This window comes from Xyrauchen texanus, chromosome 45 (assembly GCF_025860055.1).
Source record: "Xyrauchen texanus isolate HMW12.3.18 chromosome 45, RBS_HiC_50CHRs, whole genome shotgun sequence".
NCBI classification, from domain to species: Eukaryota; Metazoa; Chordata; class Actinopteri; order Cypriniformes; family Catostomidae; genus Xyrauchen; species Xyrauchen texanus.
Genome location: NC_068320.1, coordinates 27858255 through 27876866, shown reverse-complemented (window position 1 = coordinate 27876866; position 18612 = coordinate 27858255). Strand labels below are relative to the sequence as shown.

The 18612-nt window shown below is 44.4% G+C and overlaps 1 protein-coding gene across 1 annotated transcript in view; it reads left to right on the top strand.

Annotated features, from left to right (window-relative positions):
- The first annotated feature begins 359 nt into the window (after positions 1-359).
- The window catches only part of crybg1b (crystallin beta-gamma domain containing 1b), a 36981-nt gene continuing 18728 nt past the window's right edge, over positions 360-18612 (top strand). Inside the window, exons 1-11 of the mRNA XM_052118338.1 lie at positions 360-485; positions 2121-3136; positions 4357-10636; positions 11767-11907; positions 12151-12189; positions 13304-13422; positions 13496-13643; positions 14006-14145; positions 17503-17629; positions 17722-17757; positions 17973-18121. Of these exons, the coding sequence (XP_051974298.1) occupies positions 2595-3136; positions 4357-10636; positions 11767-11907; positions 12151-12189; positions 13304-13422; positions 13496-13643; positions 14006-14145; positions 17503-17629; positions 17722-17757; positions 17973-18121 (7721 nt within the window). The 5' untranslated portion in view covers positions 360-485; positions 2121-2594. The remainder of the gene's footprint in view (positions 486-2120; positions 3137-4356; positions 10637-11766; positions 11908-12150; positions 12190-13303; positions 13423-13495; positions 13644-14005; positions 14146-17502; positions 17630-17721; positions 17758-17972; positions 18122-18612) is intronic.

Here is an 18612-nt window from a genome sequence, read left to right as displayed (position 1 = left end):
ATAAAATAAATATAAACATAAATTACATTTACATTTGTTCAATTTTATTATTTAAAAAATAGCAATAACAAATGTAGCCTAGCTTGAAGTATTATATTAGCCGTTATGATTGACGATTCACTTTTAGAGCATCATTGCTGTTGTTGAATTGGTTTTGGGAGGTTATAAACGCGTCTGAATGGTCTCTTGTTCATTGCATGGTTCATCTGATCCTCTGGCTGTTCTGTGAAACTCAATCCCGCTCCGGACTCTCTTTATACCCGCAGTGTGCGCGTGCGTCACGGCAACGCGTCTCGTTCAGAGATAATTAACGCGCACACTGAGTTTCTGCTGGAGCTTCATGATCGCTTTCATTGGCCTTCTGGACTTTCATTCTGACGGCTGATCTCTGTCCCGCCGCAGGTCTGGATTACTTTACGACTCTCGCTATCGGAACTAAAAACACTTTTCTCTGGGTTTTTAGGTCGCTGCCGCTCATACAGACTGTAAGTGCTTCTCTCGGTCAAGAATCCTCATTAATATCTAAGTGTGACCTTACAGAAGGAGTGAGTTTGACACAGTTGACTGAATGTATGTTTCTCTTTTGATCTTAAATACCTCCTTTATGGTCTAAAAGCTGCTTGAATGCCTTAAACTAGCTTTGAAGTTATAATTGTGCCTATATGAATTACTTCATACAACCTAGTTAAAGCTAAAAAGCAACTCAGGTTTCATAGTTTTGAGTTTTTGGTCAGTACAGTCCCATACTTCCATTTGTGTTCTTTCACAGGTTTGATGACTTATAGCCATTATTCTAAAATATGGAAAATAGTTGGCTAATAATAAAGAATGGGTACTTCTTCTGTACCCGTTGGCATGTTTATATGTTGTGGCTTTATGAAGTATTAGTTTACAGTGGGTTCCATAAATCTGAGATCATATTTTTACTACATCACCAGCCTCACAATTTGAGTGCACTGGAGCTGGCATGAACAAAACCTGAATATCATGTTATCCAGGATGATTTGAGAAGGTTCCAGAGAACATCTTGTGCATTTCAGTGGGAGAATTTCCAAGGAATAGTGCAGCATCCTCAACATTTCTGATTAATTTATGGTCGTGACTTAGCTGTTTCAAATTTTTCAAAATCCTCAAACTTGGAATTCCATACCAGCTCCAGTTGAAGCAAAATGCGGACATGACGAATGATGCAGAACTATTCAGACAACCATTGTAGTTTGAGGTATGGTTGTGTGCAATTGATGTTGTAGAAGAGCAAAACAGGCAAAGTCTCTACAAGTAATGTAAATCACAGACCTTATTTTACTCATAAATAAAAAAATTTCTGTATTCCAAAAACCCATTTAGAAACTCCCGAAAAAGCCCATGGCTCGAAAGTGTTCAGCTCTATCAGGTTAATAGTGCTTTTACGTTGTGTCGGAATTACTGTAATCACGAGATGGCGACTCTGAGAAGCTGTTTGTGTCCTGGGACCTCAAAAGCTGTATACGTTTCTATGGCAAGAATATTAACGGCAAAACGGCTTTGTTATTGATAACAGCAAAATACGTATCACTTTTTTAATTAAAAGTAAAGCGGGGGCTTGAGTAGCTCAGCGAGTCAAGACAGTGACTATCACACCTGGAGTCGTTAGTTTGAATCCAGGCGTGCTGAGTGACTCCAGCCAGGTCTCCTAAGCAACCAAATTGGGCCGGTTGCTAGGGAGGGTAGAGTCACATGGGGTAACCTCCTCGTGGTCGCTATAATGTGGTCGCTCTCGGTGGGGCGTGTGGTGAGTTGTGCGTGGATGCAGCGGAGAATAGCGTGAAGCCTCCACACGCGCTACGTCTCCACGGTAACACGCTCAACAAGCCACATGATGTATGTAGTCATCAATGATGTAGATTTGGCTTGAACAACTTGAAGCATTTACCCATGTTTCCTTTGATCATGGTTTAAATATGGGGGGGGGGGGTTACCTGTTGTTTTGATTATTGGGGGGGTTACCTCCCCCCAATTCCCGTGGAATCTAAGCCCCTGCCTATGGTTATCATGGTGACTTTTTGTTATGGAAGGAGTTTGATAAATGTAAGTACAAGTTTAATTCACAAGCTCAGGATTTCACATGCATGTGCTTGCAGGCTGAGAGTCCACAGGAGCGCAGCCCGGGAGTTTTAAGTCGTATTGGGAGCTGGTTCTCTTGGGGATGGGGCAGTCCTGCATTAGATGGAGATGCGCCCAACTACGAGACTCAGCCGAGTGATCAAGAGGAGGCATCTGATGAGGACAACACAGAAACCAGTGATAGATCTGAGATAGACAGTTCTGCAGTAGCTGATATTAGAGATCACAGTGCTGTCCTAGCAGAGGGAAGCCCCTCCCCGACCCGGAATGCCAAACATCTGACAATCGGCTCTGAAGGGGGGGACTGGGCAGGGGAGAGGCAGAAGATTCAGGTGTACCTGGAGGAGACGAGTGAAGACGATTCTGAGCCTTTCATTCGCAACACCATACAAAAGAGCAAACAAAGTCAATCCCTTAAGAGTTATAGAAGGAAAACAAGAGCACCTGCACAGTTGACCTCTGACTTCTCAGATCAAGAAGAATCAGACCAAATGGGACGTAGAAGGTCTGGCAAACGGAGGAGGAGCTCTCATGGAGATGGGGGTGGACCTAAAACTAAGTCACCAACGAAGACTCAACCAAGTAGTCCTGCAACAACCAGGTTGGCAACAAGCCCTAAAACAGCATGGGTTGACTCATCTTTTGGGGAGGAGCCAAAAGCCGTTTCAGAATGCTCCTCAGCACAACCGCCAATCTCACCTGGAGCAAGTAGCTACGAGGACACTGTTCAAGCAGAATGGGTAGAAGCACACCTGAGCGACGATTCCGCTGACATGACGAGTTCACCGGATGGACCTGTCCAAGCCACGCTGGCCGACATCATCGATTGTGAAATGGATGAGGAGCCAGTCATGAGGCTAACAGAGACCCCTGAGTCCAAACGCAGAAGTCTCAAAGTGTCTCACAGTGAGAAGGTATTTGCTAAGAAGGTCATGGTCATCTCAGAGGTCCACACAGAAGATCAACATGAGAAGTTTGAAGCGACTAGGGACACTACGGACCTCAAACTGATGAGAACCGACAACGGGGCAAGGTAAATCTACTTCTTTGACCTCAAAAATAATGTACAATATAAAGAGCCAGAACATTTGATTATTTGAGGGGTTTGAAAAATAAATTTTTGGTTTTAAGTTAACTCTTAAACTCTTAAACTAATCTTCTCTTTAGAGATAGAAAGATAGGACAATACATCATGTGTCATATTATGCAACTTGCATTCACTGTAGATTATCGTGTAAAACTTGTCATTCCTCTGGGCTATAAGTTCATACATTAAAAACCTGAATGCTCCTGAGCTGGTTTGGAGAGCTCTCTGCATTGAATGGTGACATTTCCATAACAATTCAGTGTTTATATAGTTAAATGCCAGCCTCTTGTAAAGCTGGGGATTTGTTTTCCCCCTTTGAAGACTGAAACCCCTTGAGAAACTATGTAAACACTTACATATAAACTTACCTAGCTTCATAGAAGGAAAGGTAATTGCTCAGATGTTGCTCTTTAATAGCTCAAGAGTCTTAATACAATGCTCAGTTTTGTGTCATTGAAGTATCAACATTGTCTCAGATGTTTCTCCAAAAATTCCTTGGGAGGAAAAAAGTTAAACTCAAATGAGTCAATTGTTGACATGCAGTAAGCTGTACAAAATGTGGCTAGCATAGCTCAGATATCTTTGATGATAATTTGACGAGGAATTCTTTATAAATGGTTTGATTGCAGATTTTGGTATCTGCATTTGGGAGACATTGTTAAGGTCACTTCTGAAACTCTAGTGGAGACTACATTTGGGAAATTTCAAAAGTAGTCTCCATTTAATCTCATAGCTGTGTAGGAGAAAGAGACAAATGAGATGTTGAAGAGATTTCAATGGCTTTGTTTTCTTTCTAACTATCTCAGAAACTTTATCTTGTTGCACTTCTAATGTTAAACAGCAAATCACTTTTGTGTATGCCACTTTCACTAAAAGGATCTGCCAAATGTATAAATGTCAAATGTAAATGTAAGGAAGAAGAGGAAGTGGGTGTCTCAGATTGTCAGTGAATTTGTGGCTTGGTTCAAGTAGAGAGAGAGAGAGAGAGATAGAGGAGGAGAATAAACATGGAACAGTGCAAGATAGAGAGAGAGAAAAAAGAGAAGGACAGAATGAGTCAGAATGAGTCACAAAGAAAGAACTAATGAACAGGAGTGAATGGAAATAAAAAAAAGAGAGTGAACTATGACATCTGTCTCACGAATCTGACCGTTTGTTATTCATAGATGTCCAGAGGAAAGGGTGGATGGCACCACTGTAAAGTCCGGTCATCGTGTGGGCCGAATCGCAGACAAGATCAGTCTGTTTGAAAGCCGAGGAGTCAGGGCAGTTAATAGAAGCAACGCAAACCTGCACCGTCTGGACATTTCTCCAGCTAGGAAAGTGTCGAGGCGTCTCCGAGAGTTCACGGAACCTGCTGAAACGCGGTCCAGTTCTGCGCCTCCTAGCCGGACAGTTAAAGAACGGGCATTGAATTTCAACACACTCCAGAGGAGAGACGAAACATTCGCATTGCCATTTGGGAGGTGGGGGGTTTCTGGTCAAACATTGAATGATGGACATTCAGAAACTGCTGGTCAAACATCGCAAACCGTTGGAAAACCTACAGCAAACATCAGGACCAGCTGGGAGAAACCAGAGGTTAAACTCAAAGCTCCTTCAAACACAGATCAAACAGACTCCAAATCCCAGAATTCAACATTGTCAGAGAGCACAAGTGACTCAAAAAATGGAAATAAAGAGGCAGAGACAACAAACTGTTCTTTGCAAACTGTTTCGTCACCTACTGATGAGACCCAACAGGTCAAATCTCCGAGCCGGACAAGCTCAAGATCTAAAAAACGACGAAGCAAAAATGTGGTTCATCCTCTGAGCCCCACCAGCAAGAACAAAAAGGAAACAGTACAAGGTAAACAGGCACTGGAGGACGAAAAGGACACCTTATTGATTAAAATGGACTCAAATCCTCTTAAAGACCCCAAAAATGTCTCAAAACCCACAGATAATTATTTGAAAAGCATTTCTGAGAAAGCAGCAACCAAAAACAGTGAGGAGATTGTAATAAATAAACCCAAAGTGCCACAAAAGTTGGCAAACACACTGGAAACAAAGAAAACACAAGATAGTGACTCACAGAGGTTACAGTCTCCACAGACGTTAACCTCTGCTTTTGGAACCCAACCGTTATATCCTCCAACATCCAGAAAGAAAAACTCCCAAACTGAGACCAGCTCCATTGTGGAACAAATTGAACCAGCAGATGTAAAATCAGAAACTGAGGAGCAGCAGAACTTCAACAAAAAGCAGCTTGTTCCAGAGCACTCTGAAAGAGAGGAGCAGAAGAACAGAGGCACGATTGTAAACACATTGTTTGGAGAGTTGGGGGAACCAGATCCATCTGTGACAAAAGAAGAGAAACCGCCATCCCCAGAGGACCTGAAAGAAGGCAGCTCAGAAGACCTTTCTGTGCCAGCCAATAGCATTCCTGCTGCCGCCTGGAAAGATGCCCTGCAGAACAGAGAGAGTGAGACAGATGAAAAGGTGTTACCTGAGAAAGATACAGCTATGCGTGTGCCTCAAGGGAAAAGTATCTCTGAAAAGGTACAAACTCCATCTAAAAGAGATCAAAAAGACTGTTTGACTGCGATAACTAAGAAATCCAAGAAAAATGACAGTGTGACTGAAACAACCAATCAAAACTTGGAGATCAAATCAACGGTGACACCAAAACACAGTAATGTAGTCAATATGACTAAGATGCCCAAGCAAAATATAGATGAAGAAAATAATTTGCTGCTTTCAACAAAGACAACGGTCAAAGACACTACTACTGAATTGACCAATCAGACTACAGAGAAAGATGCTTCTAGTTGTAGAGCACTGACCACACCAAATTCTGAAGAGCTTAAAAACCAGAAAGATCAAATCGACTCTAAAATTTCACCTCAAATTCCACCCACAGAGGAAAGAGCTCAGAAAAAGGGTGGGCCATCCCCATCGAGCCAATCAGAGAGCAGAGAAGAACAAAAAGAACAGACAGCAGCCAATGAAGATACCTTTCCTGCAATTCCATCTATTAATGAGAATCTGCTTTTCAGCTTAGCCAATAAGAAGCCTACTTCGTTATCCTCCACAGCCAATGACACCTTCACTGAGCAGCCTGGCCAGGCCAATGAAAAGGCCATCTCTAAACCAGCATCAACAGATGAAACGGCCTCCAATTTACCTGCATCAGTTTTTGAAAAGACCGTACCCCTAACATTCTCATTAAATGAAAAGACCACTTCTCCACCAGCCTCATGTAATGAAAAGACCACACCCCCACCAGCCTCATTAAAAGAAAAGACCACGCCTCCTCCCACATCATCTAATGAAAAGACCACAACACCTATCGCCTCATCTAATGAAAAGACCACACCCCCACCAACCTCATTAAACGTAAAGTCCACGCCTCCTCCCACCTCATCTAATGAAAAGACCACACCTCCTCCCACCTCATCTAATGAAAAGACCACGCCCCCATTAGCCTCCTCTAATGAAAAGACCACACCTTCTCCTGCCTCATGTAATGAAAAGACCACGCCCCCATTAGCCTCCTCTAATGAAAAGACCACACCTTCTCCTGCCTCATGTAATGAAAAGACCACGCCCCCATTAGCCTCCTCTAATGAAAAGACCACACCTTCTCCTGCCTCATGTAATGAAAAGACCACACCCCCACCAGCCTCATTAAATGAAAAGACCACGCCTCCTCCCACCTCATCTAACGAAAAGACAACGACACCTCTCACCTCATTAGATGAAAAGACCAGGCCTCCTCCTGCCTCATCTGATGAAAAGACCACACCTCCACCAGCCTTTAATAATGAAACTTCCACGCCCCCATCAGCCTCATCTAACAAAAAGGCCACACCTCCTCCCGCCTCATGTAATAAAAATACCACACCCCCACCAGACTCATTAAATGAAAAGACCACGCCTCCTCCCACCTCATCTAACGAAAAGACAACGACACCTCTCACCTCATTAGATGAAAAGACCAGGCCTCCTCATGCCTCATCTGATGAAAAGACCACACCTCCACCAGCCTTTAATAATGAAACTTCCACGCCCCCATCAGCCTCATCTAACAAAAAGGCCACACCTCCTCCCGCCTCATGTAATAAAAATACCACACCCCCACCAGACTCATTAAATGAAAAGACCACGCCTCTTCACACCTCATCTAATGAAAAGACCACGCCCCCATTAGCCTCCTCTAATGAAAAGAGCACACCTCCTCCTGCCTCATCTAATGAAAAGACCACACCTCCTCCTGCCTCATCTAATGAAAAGTCTACACCCCCACCAACCTCATCAAATGAAAAGTCCACGCCTCCTCCCACATCATCTAATGAAAAGACCAGGCCTCCTCCTGCCTCATCTGATGAAAAGACCACACCTCCACCAGCTTTTAATAATGAAAAGACCACGCCCCCATCAGCCTTATCTAACAAAAAGGCCACACCTCCTCCCGCCTCCTCTAATGAAAAGACCAGGCCTCCTCCTGCCTCATCTGATGAAAAGACCACACCTCCACCAGCTTTTAATAATGAAAAGACCACGCCCCCATCAGCCTTATCTAACAAAAAGGCCACACCTCCTCCCGCCTCCTCTAATGAAAAGACCATACCTTCTCCTGCCTCATGTAATGAAAAGACCACACCTCCCCCTGCCTCATGTAATGAAAAGACCACACCCCCACCAGCCTCATTAAATGAAAAGACCACGCCTCCTCCCACCTCATCTAACGAAATGACAATGACACCTCTCACCTCATTAGATGAAAAGACCAGGCCTCCTCCTGCCTCATCTGATGAAAAGACCACACCTCCTCCAGCCTTTAATAATGAAACTTCCACGCCCCCATCAGCCTCATCTAACATAAAGGCCACACCTCCTCCCGCCTCATGTAATAAAAATACCACACCCCCACCAGACTCATTAAATGAAAAGTCCTCGCCTCCTCCTGCCTCATGTAATGAAAAGACCACACCCACACCAGTTTCAGTAAAGGAAAAGACCACGCCTCTTCCCAAAACATCTAATGAAAAGACCACGACACCTCTTGCCTCATCTAATGAAAAGTCTACACCCCCACCAACCTCATCAAATGAAAAGTCCATGCCTCCTCCCACCTCATCTAATGAAAAGACCACGCCCCCATTAGCCTCATCTAATGAAATGACAATGACACCTCTCACCTCATTAAATGAAAAGATCAGGCCTCCTCCCGCCTCATCTGATGAAAAGACCACACCTCCGACAGCCTTTAATAATGAAAAGACCACGCCCCCATCAGCCTTATCTAACAAAAAGGCCACACCTCCTCCCGCCTCATCTAATGAAAAGTCTACACCCCCACCAACCTCATTAGATGGAAAGTCCATGCCTCCTCCCACCTCATCTAATGAAATGGCCACGCCCCCATTAGCCTCCTCTAATGAAAAGACCACACCTCCTCCTGTCCCACGTAATGAAAAGACCACACCCCCACCAGCCTCATCAAATGAAAAGTCCATGCCTCCTCCCACCTCTTCTGATGAAAAGACCACCCCCTCATTAGCCTCCTCTAATGAAAAGACCACACCTCCTCCTGTCCCATGTAATGAAAAGACCACACCCCCTCTCATCTTAACTTATGAAAAGACAACACCTCCACAAGCTTTATCTAATGAAAAGACGATACCTTCTTCCACCTCACCTGATGAAAAGACCACACCCTCAATAGCCTCACTAAATGAAAAGATCACACCCTCACCAACTCTAATGAATGAAAAAAACACGCCTCATCAAGTTTCAGTGAATGAGGTCTCCCACACATTAGCCTCAGCCAGTGAAAAATCCCCATTTCCCCTTAGTCCTATTAAGCATCAATCTACAGATCAAGCCACAAGAAAAAAGGAATTTATTCTAAAACCCTTCATCCTTCCACAAATCCCCTCTGCACCTGGCAGACCCTCTCTGAACAAAGACTCTCTATCCAGCTGGCTGGATGTTGACCATCAGCGACCTAAAAGGAAGAAGCAGACAATTTCAGAACCAAAACTTAAGCTCAGCTCTTCTGTCAGTGAGACCAACCTCCATGATAATTCTGGAGAATTCGACCCGGATGACTTTATTGCAAACGTGAAGAGGCTAGCGATGCCATTCAGTCTTCCCAAACGCAAACACAACCAACTTCGCCTGCAAGCCCCTCCGTTTGCTATGCCTGCCATTAGAGAAGACCGCTGCGAGAAACCTTTCGATCCGGAGGAGTTCCAGTTTGGCTTGAGAAGGACAAGGAGGGAGTTCACCTTAGACATGGCACCCGCTTCAATATCCAAGAGTCAAAACGTAGAGGCCAAGGAGGATGACACCACGCCCAAGCAGATAAACTCTGAGCGGAAGAGCATCTTTACCAGGTCCCTCCTCTTCCAGAATACAAATAAGGAGCCAGAAGAGAAGAACGAAGAACAAAAAAAGGAGGGATCAGAGGAAAGTAAAACAGAACCATTGGTGAGGTCCCGCTTGGAGCGATGCTCCATTCTCAGCAGTCTACGCAACCCCAGCAGGGTGAGACGAATGGATCTTTTAAGTCCATCCGAACATCCCTCAGAAGGGCCGGGATCACCAAGTGATGCTCCTGAGTCTTCAACGCCTCAGCAGACACACACGAATCCAACTGCAGAGTCACCAAAACAGGACAAAGTAAAGGAAGTCCCAGCTAATAATGAACAAACGGGTGCCAACTCTACCCAGACTGGTTCCCAGGTTGATCCAATGACGTGTGAAGGCCCTACCAACACACTTGACCTCAAAACAACTTCAGAAAACCCAACAGTCACCATGTTAACAGACACTAATGCTTCTCCCTCACCCATTGTTACCCACACTGGTTCCCAGGATTTTCCAAAACCAGCAAAAGATAATGGCCATGTCGTAACACCTGACCGCAAACCAACTTCAGGTGACCAGACAGTCGCCATGGAAGTCGACCCTAGTCCTTTTAGCACCCAAACTGGTTCACAACCTGTTAAAGATAATGCCCCTGCCATGACACCAGACCTCAAAACAACTTCAGCAGACCCTACTGTCTCCATCGTAACAGAAGCTAACGGTCTTCTAAAAACAAGCTACCAGGTTGCTCCACAGCCTATTAAAGATGATGGACCTGCCAGGACTCTGGACCTAAATACAACGCTAGAAGACTCTATGGTCACCATGTTAACAGACACTAATTCTTCTTCCCCAAACAGCTGTAGCCAAACTAATTCCCAGGTTGTTCTTAAACCCACCAACAAAGATGTCCCTGACATGACATTGGATCTCAAAACTTCAGTGAACCCTACCATCACCACGATAACAGAAGCTGACGGTCCTCCGCCACTTCCATCCTTTGATGACATCAAGTTGCCAAGTTATGTGGAGAAATTGCTTCCAAAAGAGCCTGAAACATTTCCACCATCACAAAGGATTGACTCACTGGTCAGCCATTTTCTCTTATTCACAACACCACAAACACACATTTACTGTAGGCCAGAAACTTACTTTATGCAAGTACACATATAGATGGAAGCACATGACCAATGCATTGATGGTAAATGATAGACACTTATATAGCACCTTTTTTAACCTTAGTGGTTACCAAAGCGCTTTACACTGTGTCCAAGGCTGTATTGGAAGAGAAATTGGCCCGTGATTTTACATAGCAACTGGCCCAAAAGTTGGGGGGTTGAGTCAAGACTTGTTCGGGGTGGGTATTTGTGTTGGTATTCACTTTCCTTTTCGGCATATTCTGCATATCGTAGCGCAGTATTGTGGTCCGTACTGCATAACATGGCAGCTCATTTTAGCTTATCGCGGCCCGCTTTGCGGCCGACGCATCGGACCCCTCTTTTCTCCCGATAGCCAGTCCGCCCCTGATTGGCCCAAAAGTGCATAGGTCCACCAGGATAATGCCCGGTGTGCTATATTACCAGTCCAGCCCTGACTGTGTCCCACTCACACTCATACACCATTGACGGCAGAGCTGCCATGCAAGGCGCTAGCCTGCCAGTGGGAGCAACTTGGGATTCAGTGTCTTGGCCATTGGCATAGCCATTGTGCCGTCCGTTTGAACATAATTAACATGCGTTCTTGCGTAACTATGGCGGCAACCAATCTCAGTACTCAAGGGGCCTGTGGAGTTACCTTCAAAAGTCTTTGCAATTAAACTTGATGTGTGACTTTAACTTATGTGCTCAGGAATATTCTTCGCCATGACAGTCGTTGACTTGAAAGAGAAAACTCACCACAGAAGAGGACAGTTCACACCAATGTTCGCTATAGCGCCCCTTGGCAATATTCTTGGGTTGTGCAAGGAATTGTTGTCTGACACATTTTGGAATGCAACAACATACAATGTATGAAATCGAGCTTGCATTGCTGGAATCATCTGCATTCACGTACTTGCATTGGGTACATTTCAGCCTTTTAGCTTGATTCACAATCTGACGCTGTGCGATGACATTACACGTGTATGAACACAAAATTATGTAGTAAGTGTAATTACAGAGTCTCATTTTTGACTTGTATTAAATCATGTGTGTGCATGTATGTCTGCTTTGTCTGGTTAGGTGACTAGTGTTTCTCTACCTGATCTGAATCAGACTGTGAAAGATAATGCAGCTGTCTCAGAAGATCTGTCGATTCTTCCTGCATCTCATCCTTCAGAGGCTCAAACGTCTCAAGATGACACTCCGAGAGAACAGCCAAATGTACGTGTTCATCACCAATAAACGTTCTGCCTGAAATGTACTTGATCCTAGTCTTACAGGACTGCATGCCTGTGCATCGTTCAAGCTTGTCTGTGTTTGTGCATGAGAAAGTGAGAGATTTGTGGTCTTTGAAGGGTTTAAAATGCATTAGAACAGATCATGTTTTTGTCCATCTGTGTGCTTGGCTACACATTATGAAACATTTGCAGAGCAATTACCTGCATTATTGTCAATGTATTTCAGATTCCAGCAGTCCGTGGATTCCATCGGCGTCCTGGAAAGGTTTGGCAACATTTCAAACTCATGTGACCTGATAGAGAATTTCAGATATTAAAAACAGCATGCTTTGTTTATGTGCATAATGCGTGCAAAGTTTTCATTTCTGTTTTAGAAATGTGGGCAAACTGCATTCATACTACACTGGCAGTTTGTGAACTGAAATTTCCTAAAACATATTTTTATAGCAGCAAATTTAATAGTATATAATTATATTAAATTACAAATTTATATGATGTATATGTATATATATTTATAAAACAAATTGCATTATGGAATAATGACTATTTTGGATGAAAATATGCCTATGTTGCAATGCAACCTTAATGTAATCTTTTATTAGTACCCCTTTTCTCCCAATGTTGGAACGCCCAATTCTCACTACTTAGTAAGTTACTCGCCTCAATCCGGTTTTCTGAGGACAAGTCTCAGAGCTTAAGCCTCCTCGTCTGAGACCGTCAATCCGCGCATCTGATCACGTGACTCATTGTGCATGACACCGCGGAGACTCACAGCATGTGGAGACTCATGCTACTCTCCACGATCCACACACAACTTACCACACGCCCCATTGAGAGAACCACTAATCACCACCACGAGGAGGTTACCCCATGTGACTCTACCCTGCCTAGCAACCGGCCCAATTTGGTTACCCCATGTGACTCTACCCTCCCTAGCAACCGGGCCCATTTGGTTACCCCATGTGACTCTACTCTCCCTAGCAACCGGGCCAATTTGATTACCCCATGTGACTCTACCCTCCCTAGCAACCGGGCCAATTTGGTTACCCCATGTGACTACCCTCCCTAGCAACTGGGCCAATTTGGTTACCACATGTGACTATACCCTCCCTAGCAACTGGGCCAATTTGGTTGCTAAGTAGACCTGACTGGAGTCACTCAGCACGCCCTGGATTCAAACTCGTGACTCCAGGTGTGATAGTCAGCGTCAATACTCGCTGAGATACTCAAACCCCCAATTCAATCTTAATGGTCCTCGTAATACTTTTTTTTTTTTATCAAAATATAATATTTTTTACCTTTAATTTGGAGGCACATTTAAAATGTGATGTTTTCATGCGTCACTTTGAAACAGTGTAAATGGGTTTTGTGTTGTTCAGATCGTACTTTTTGAGCACCATCAGTTCAGCGGTCAGTCCTTTGAGTTCTACAGAGATGTGCCTGACGCTACACACCTGCAGCTGTCCAGTGTCATATCTGTTAAAGTGCTCAGAGGCTGGTGAGTCCAGATCACACACTCAGTGTTTGATGATGGGCCTTTCTGAAGACTTAAATGTGTGTGTCTGTTACAGCTGGATACTGTTTGAGAAACCAGGATTTGAGGGGCGTTGTATTGCTCTGGAAGAGGAGAGCATTATTGAGCTGCCCAATGAATGGGCAGAAGAGGCGGGACAAACGTGTACTCCAATGATCATTGGCTCAATTCGTCTGTCTGTCAGAGTAAGTGGCTTCACTGCTGCTTATGTATTCAATGCAAGCTACAACTCTCATAACTCATAGCACGATGCAACGTTTGTTCAAACACAATAACAGCATAAAATGAAACATTTATTTAAATTAAAATAACAATGACTTCAGTCACACTGCACCCAATTATCAGTCATTTTATTAGTCATGTAAACTGTTCAGATTAAAAACAACCTTTTGAGTCGCATTAGTGTTAGCAAGACAATCGGATATTTTCTGCCTGTCTGGAACAAGCCAACATCCTCATAAAGTCTCTTTATAGAAACAGGAGTGAACTGTGTGTTTTCCTGTATGTGTGTGCGCGCACGTGTGTGTGTGTGTGTGTGTGTGTGTAGGACTACACTCCTCCCCGGATCGAGCTGTTTATGGAGCCCTCGGGCATGGGCAGAAACTTTCTGTACGTTGAAGACACAGAAGAAGTGGGCTCATTCGGCCTGCCACAGAACACCAGCTCCATCAAAGTCCACAGTGGCCTGTAAGTTCACAAACGTTCCCTGCACACACACTGAAAGCAAGCATTTAGGTGTGCTATTTCCTTCTCAGTAATCAGACTTGCGATTGACTGAACCATATGTCGAGACTGCCGAGCAACCGCACAGAACACTTTAGCAACTGCATAGCAAAGGCTAAAAACATCATTGTCTCATGGAGACTTTTGCACAGGAAAACACTGCATGCACAAAAACTAGTTTTATGAAAACATGAAGGTCAGAGATTCCTGGTGATTCATGTGTGTGTTATGTGCTTGAGTCAGAGGCATTATTCAGACGCCACCATATAATCAATGCCACATAATCCACCACTTACACGCTGAGATAAAAACACTTAGAGCGCAGTAATTTGGGTGGATTAAAAAAATGTTTTAGGGGGATGACATGGAAAGAATGACCTGCTAATGATGATTAATTAGAGAGAAAATAGAAATATGGCTTTAAGACACATTTGTTTACTTAAGCCATGCTTAACCCTATAATACCACGTGTTTCAAATATGATGCACAACGTTTGACGCTCCTGTTTCACTCTCTGATCCATGTGCGTTTCCACATGTTTATGGCACCATCGAGTGGTTAAGTGGATAAAAGTGGTTTCAATGTTTATACCGATCTATTTAACCCTGTAAAGCCTGACGTGAAAGAATTGTACGAAAATTCACTGTGAGACTCACAGCATGAGCCTCCACATGCTGTGAGTCTCCTTAGCAACCAAATTGGGCCGGTTGCTAGGGAGGGTAGAGTCACATGGGTATCTTCCTCGTGGTGGTGATTAGTGGTTCTCTCAATGGGGCGTGTGGTGAGTTGTGTGTGGATCATGGAGAGTAGCATGAGCCTCCACATGCTGTGAGTCTCCTTAGCAACCAAATTGGGCCGGTTGCTAGGGAGGGTAGAGTCACATGGGGTAACCAAATTGGCCCGGTTGCTAGGGAGGGTAGTCACATGGGGTAACCAAATTGGCCCGGTTGCTAGGGAGGGTAGAGTCACATGGGGTAACCAATTGGGCGGTTGCTAGGAGGGTAGAGTCACATGGGGTAACCTCCTCGTGGTGGTGATTAGTGGTTCTCTCAATGGGCGTGGAGGTTGTGTGTGGATCATGGAGTAGCATGAGCCTCACATGCTGTGAGTCCCTTAGCAACCAAATTGGGCGGTTGCTAGGAGGGTAGAGTCACATGGGTAACCAAATTGGCCGGTTGCTAGGAGGGTAGTCACATGGGGTAACCAAATTGGCCCGGTTGCTAGGAGGGTAGAGTCATGGGGTAACCAATTGGCCGTTGCTAGGAGGGTAGAGTCACATGGGGTAACCTCCTCCTGGTGGTGATTAGTGGTTCTCTCAATGGGGCGTGTGGTGAGTTGTGTGTGGAACGTGGAGAGTAGCATGAGTCTCCACATGCTGTGAGTCTCCGCGGTAACGCGATCAACAAGTCACGTGATAAGATGCGCCGAATGAGGATCTCAGGTTGAGGTTTCTTTTTATAGTTTGTCTAAAGGTACTGAAAACAGTTTAATGTGGAAAATATATCTGTCAGGCTTTACAGGGTTAACAACATATGAAAGCAAGTGTGATCTGCACGTCTCAAATGCTGCTGGATTTTTTTATGAGTGATATTTGCTCAATAAAACTGAATGAACTGGTGTTTTTAGGTGTTTTATCAAAGGAGTCTCTGGTGGAGCACATTCAAGATCAACATACTGACAAACACAAATGCTTAATATTGAACACTGCATCTGTTGTTTACCATCTCAAACCTATCAGACTTATCTGTCTTCAACATAAATGACACTAGCCTTGGTATTTTGTTATCTGATGTAATGGCATTCAGACATCTGTGTGTTTATGTTAATCAGAGGTGGTAGGCTGACAATTACAGAGAAACTAGAAAAACCAGAAAAAAGGACTAAAGAGGACTAAAGAATGAAAGGTGAGGGAGGAGTAAAACCAGGAATAGAAAATAAGAGTGTTTGGACAGTGGTGCCAGGTCTTGCCAGCTAGCACTTAAAGGGATAGTTCACCCAAATAAGAAAGGTCTGTCATACATAACTCACACTGCTCTATAAACCAACAGTGTTGGTGCTACTGGGGGCCCATGCCTCCTCACTTTGAGCATATTTCAACCACTGACGGTGGACTTTTCAGAATGAGTTTCATTCTGTGCCATTAGAGGCATCATGACACACACCACAGGTGAATAAACCCCTTCCAGCAGCAACCTTAATTTGCCCAGGAGGTCTCCCATCCAGGGTCAACCCTGCTTAGCTTTAGTTGGCAACCAGGCGAGAGCTGCAGGGTGATATAGCTGCTGTCATGATGCCTCTAATGGCACAGAATGAAACTCATGTCTGCATGCTATGCAAACCTTTAGTCATTGTTGTGTTTGCATGTGTAATTAGTTCTTATGTACAATTATTATCTTTTATTTGTTTGGAGATGTTTTTGGGGACTATGATCAATTATTTTGGTAATGTTGCAACTTTTGGTCGCTTTGTCGTATAAGAGTTATAGCAACTATAAGAGGCAACAGTGTAACAGTTTAAGGACGGGCAAGGAGGAGGCGGGAACCGGCTGAACAATCAACAATAAAACAAACATAAACCATTAGACAAACAAACACACACAACGCTGCTGCATGCGTCTCTCTCTCTCTCTCTGTCTCTCGCCGGCTCTCTCTCTCTCACTCGCCGGCTCCCATACGTGCTGTCACCCGATCCTCAACCGCTCCTTCGCCCTCTGGCGGATGCCAGCTTGCTCATCCTCCTGCGGATGGCAGCGAGTCCTGAGGCCCCTGGCGGACGGAACAACTCCTTACCTTCTTCGGCGGACGGCAGCGGTTCCTCCGGCTCTCGGTGGCAGGCAGCGACACCTCCGTCCAAAGGCAGACGACCGCGGCTGCTCCCCTGGTGGATGGCAGTGGCGAGGACTCCGCGACAGCGCATACCTCCCGGATTTCACTGTAATCGTATAAGGATGGGCATGTAGGAGGCGGGAACCGGCTGAACAGTCAACATAAAGTTTTAAAGCAAAACGTAACATAAAACGAACATAAACGATAAGACAAACAGACACAAGCAGCATCTTTCTCTCTCTCGAACTGTATTTTATCTTGCTCTGCCGCTAATCAGCTGATTCAGCGCCGGCCGTGCACCATCCTGCCACGCCTGCCTCCTCGTCACACAGAGCTAAAAGTGTTTTTAAATTCCCAACTTAGTCCCGCTGGTTACATAAAAACACAATTGGCTGATGATTGACAGGTGTTAGATGTAAACACTCTCTCTCTCTCTCTCTCTCTATCTCTCTCTCTCTCTCTCTCTCTCTCTCTCTCTCTATCTGTCTGTCTGAAGGTGGATGGTTTACAGTGATCCAGGATTTCAGGGTTTGTTATCCGTGTTGGAGGTGGGAGAATATCCGATTCCGGAGTCCTGGGGTTTCCCGTCGCCCATGGTGGGCTCACTGCGAGCGCTGCGCATGGTACGAGAACCCTATATGCGCTAACAATATTTCCTGATATATTATGAAGATCCTTTATGCTGTTTTTCATTATTAAATGTGCTGTTTTACAGGGTGTTCTGAAGGTAGAGAACTCTAATGGAGTGAAGGTATGAAGTCTGTTTCGTAAGTCTCAAAAATGGTATATTAGATATTAAAGGGATCCTTCAACCAAAATGAAAAGTTTGTCATCATTTACTCACCCTCGTGTCAGCCATGCAGGTTTAGAACAACGTGAGGTTGAGTAAATGATGACGGAATTTGTCAAGAGCGCTCATCATCACAGATATTACATGAATATATCCGTCTCTGTTTGATCTCTCAGGCGGTGTTGTATGAGAAGGCAGGTCTCACGGGCCGCTGTGTGGAGGTTCAGGGAGACGTGTTCTCTTTCAGAAGGAGCGAAACGGACCACGGCGATCTAGACGGTCATGGATTGAGATGTGTGGAATCGCTGAAGATCGTCGGTGGACTGTGAGTCCAAAACACTCCAAATCAGAGCCGTCATGATCTTTCGCTTAACTCCTTATTCCCTTACTGCCTTTAATAGGACAAATCTGAAATCTGATTGGATGAACACAAAGGGAGAAACTGTGAATAAATGTTGTGCTCTGTGATGTCACAATGGCAGTTTATGGTGACACCTCGTCAAGCTTCAAAAGAACACAAAAGTATCATTCAGAAGTCTAATTAATTATTCATGAGACTCATGATTGTTATGGAAGTATATGATAAGATTTGATGAGAAACTTATTGAGTGTAAATGTTCACTGACCGTTGATCTCCTGTGTATGTTCATGATAGGACACGAGAGCAACAGTTCACACACCCCTCACGACATTGGGGGCGTTCAAGAGAAAACTCGTTGTGTTTATCTAAAAACAGTGATAGTGACAACAGAACACAACTGCACACAAAACACAGAACAGAACAGAACTTACTAAACATGTCTGAAGAGTTTACAG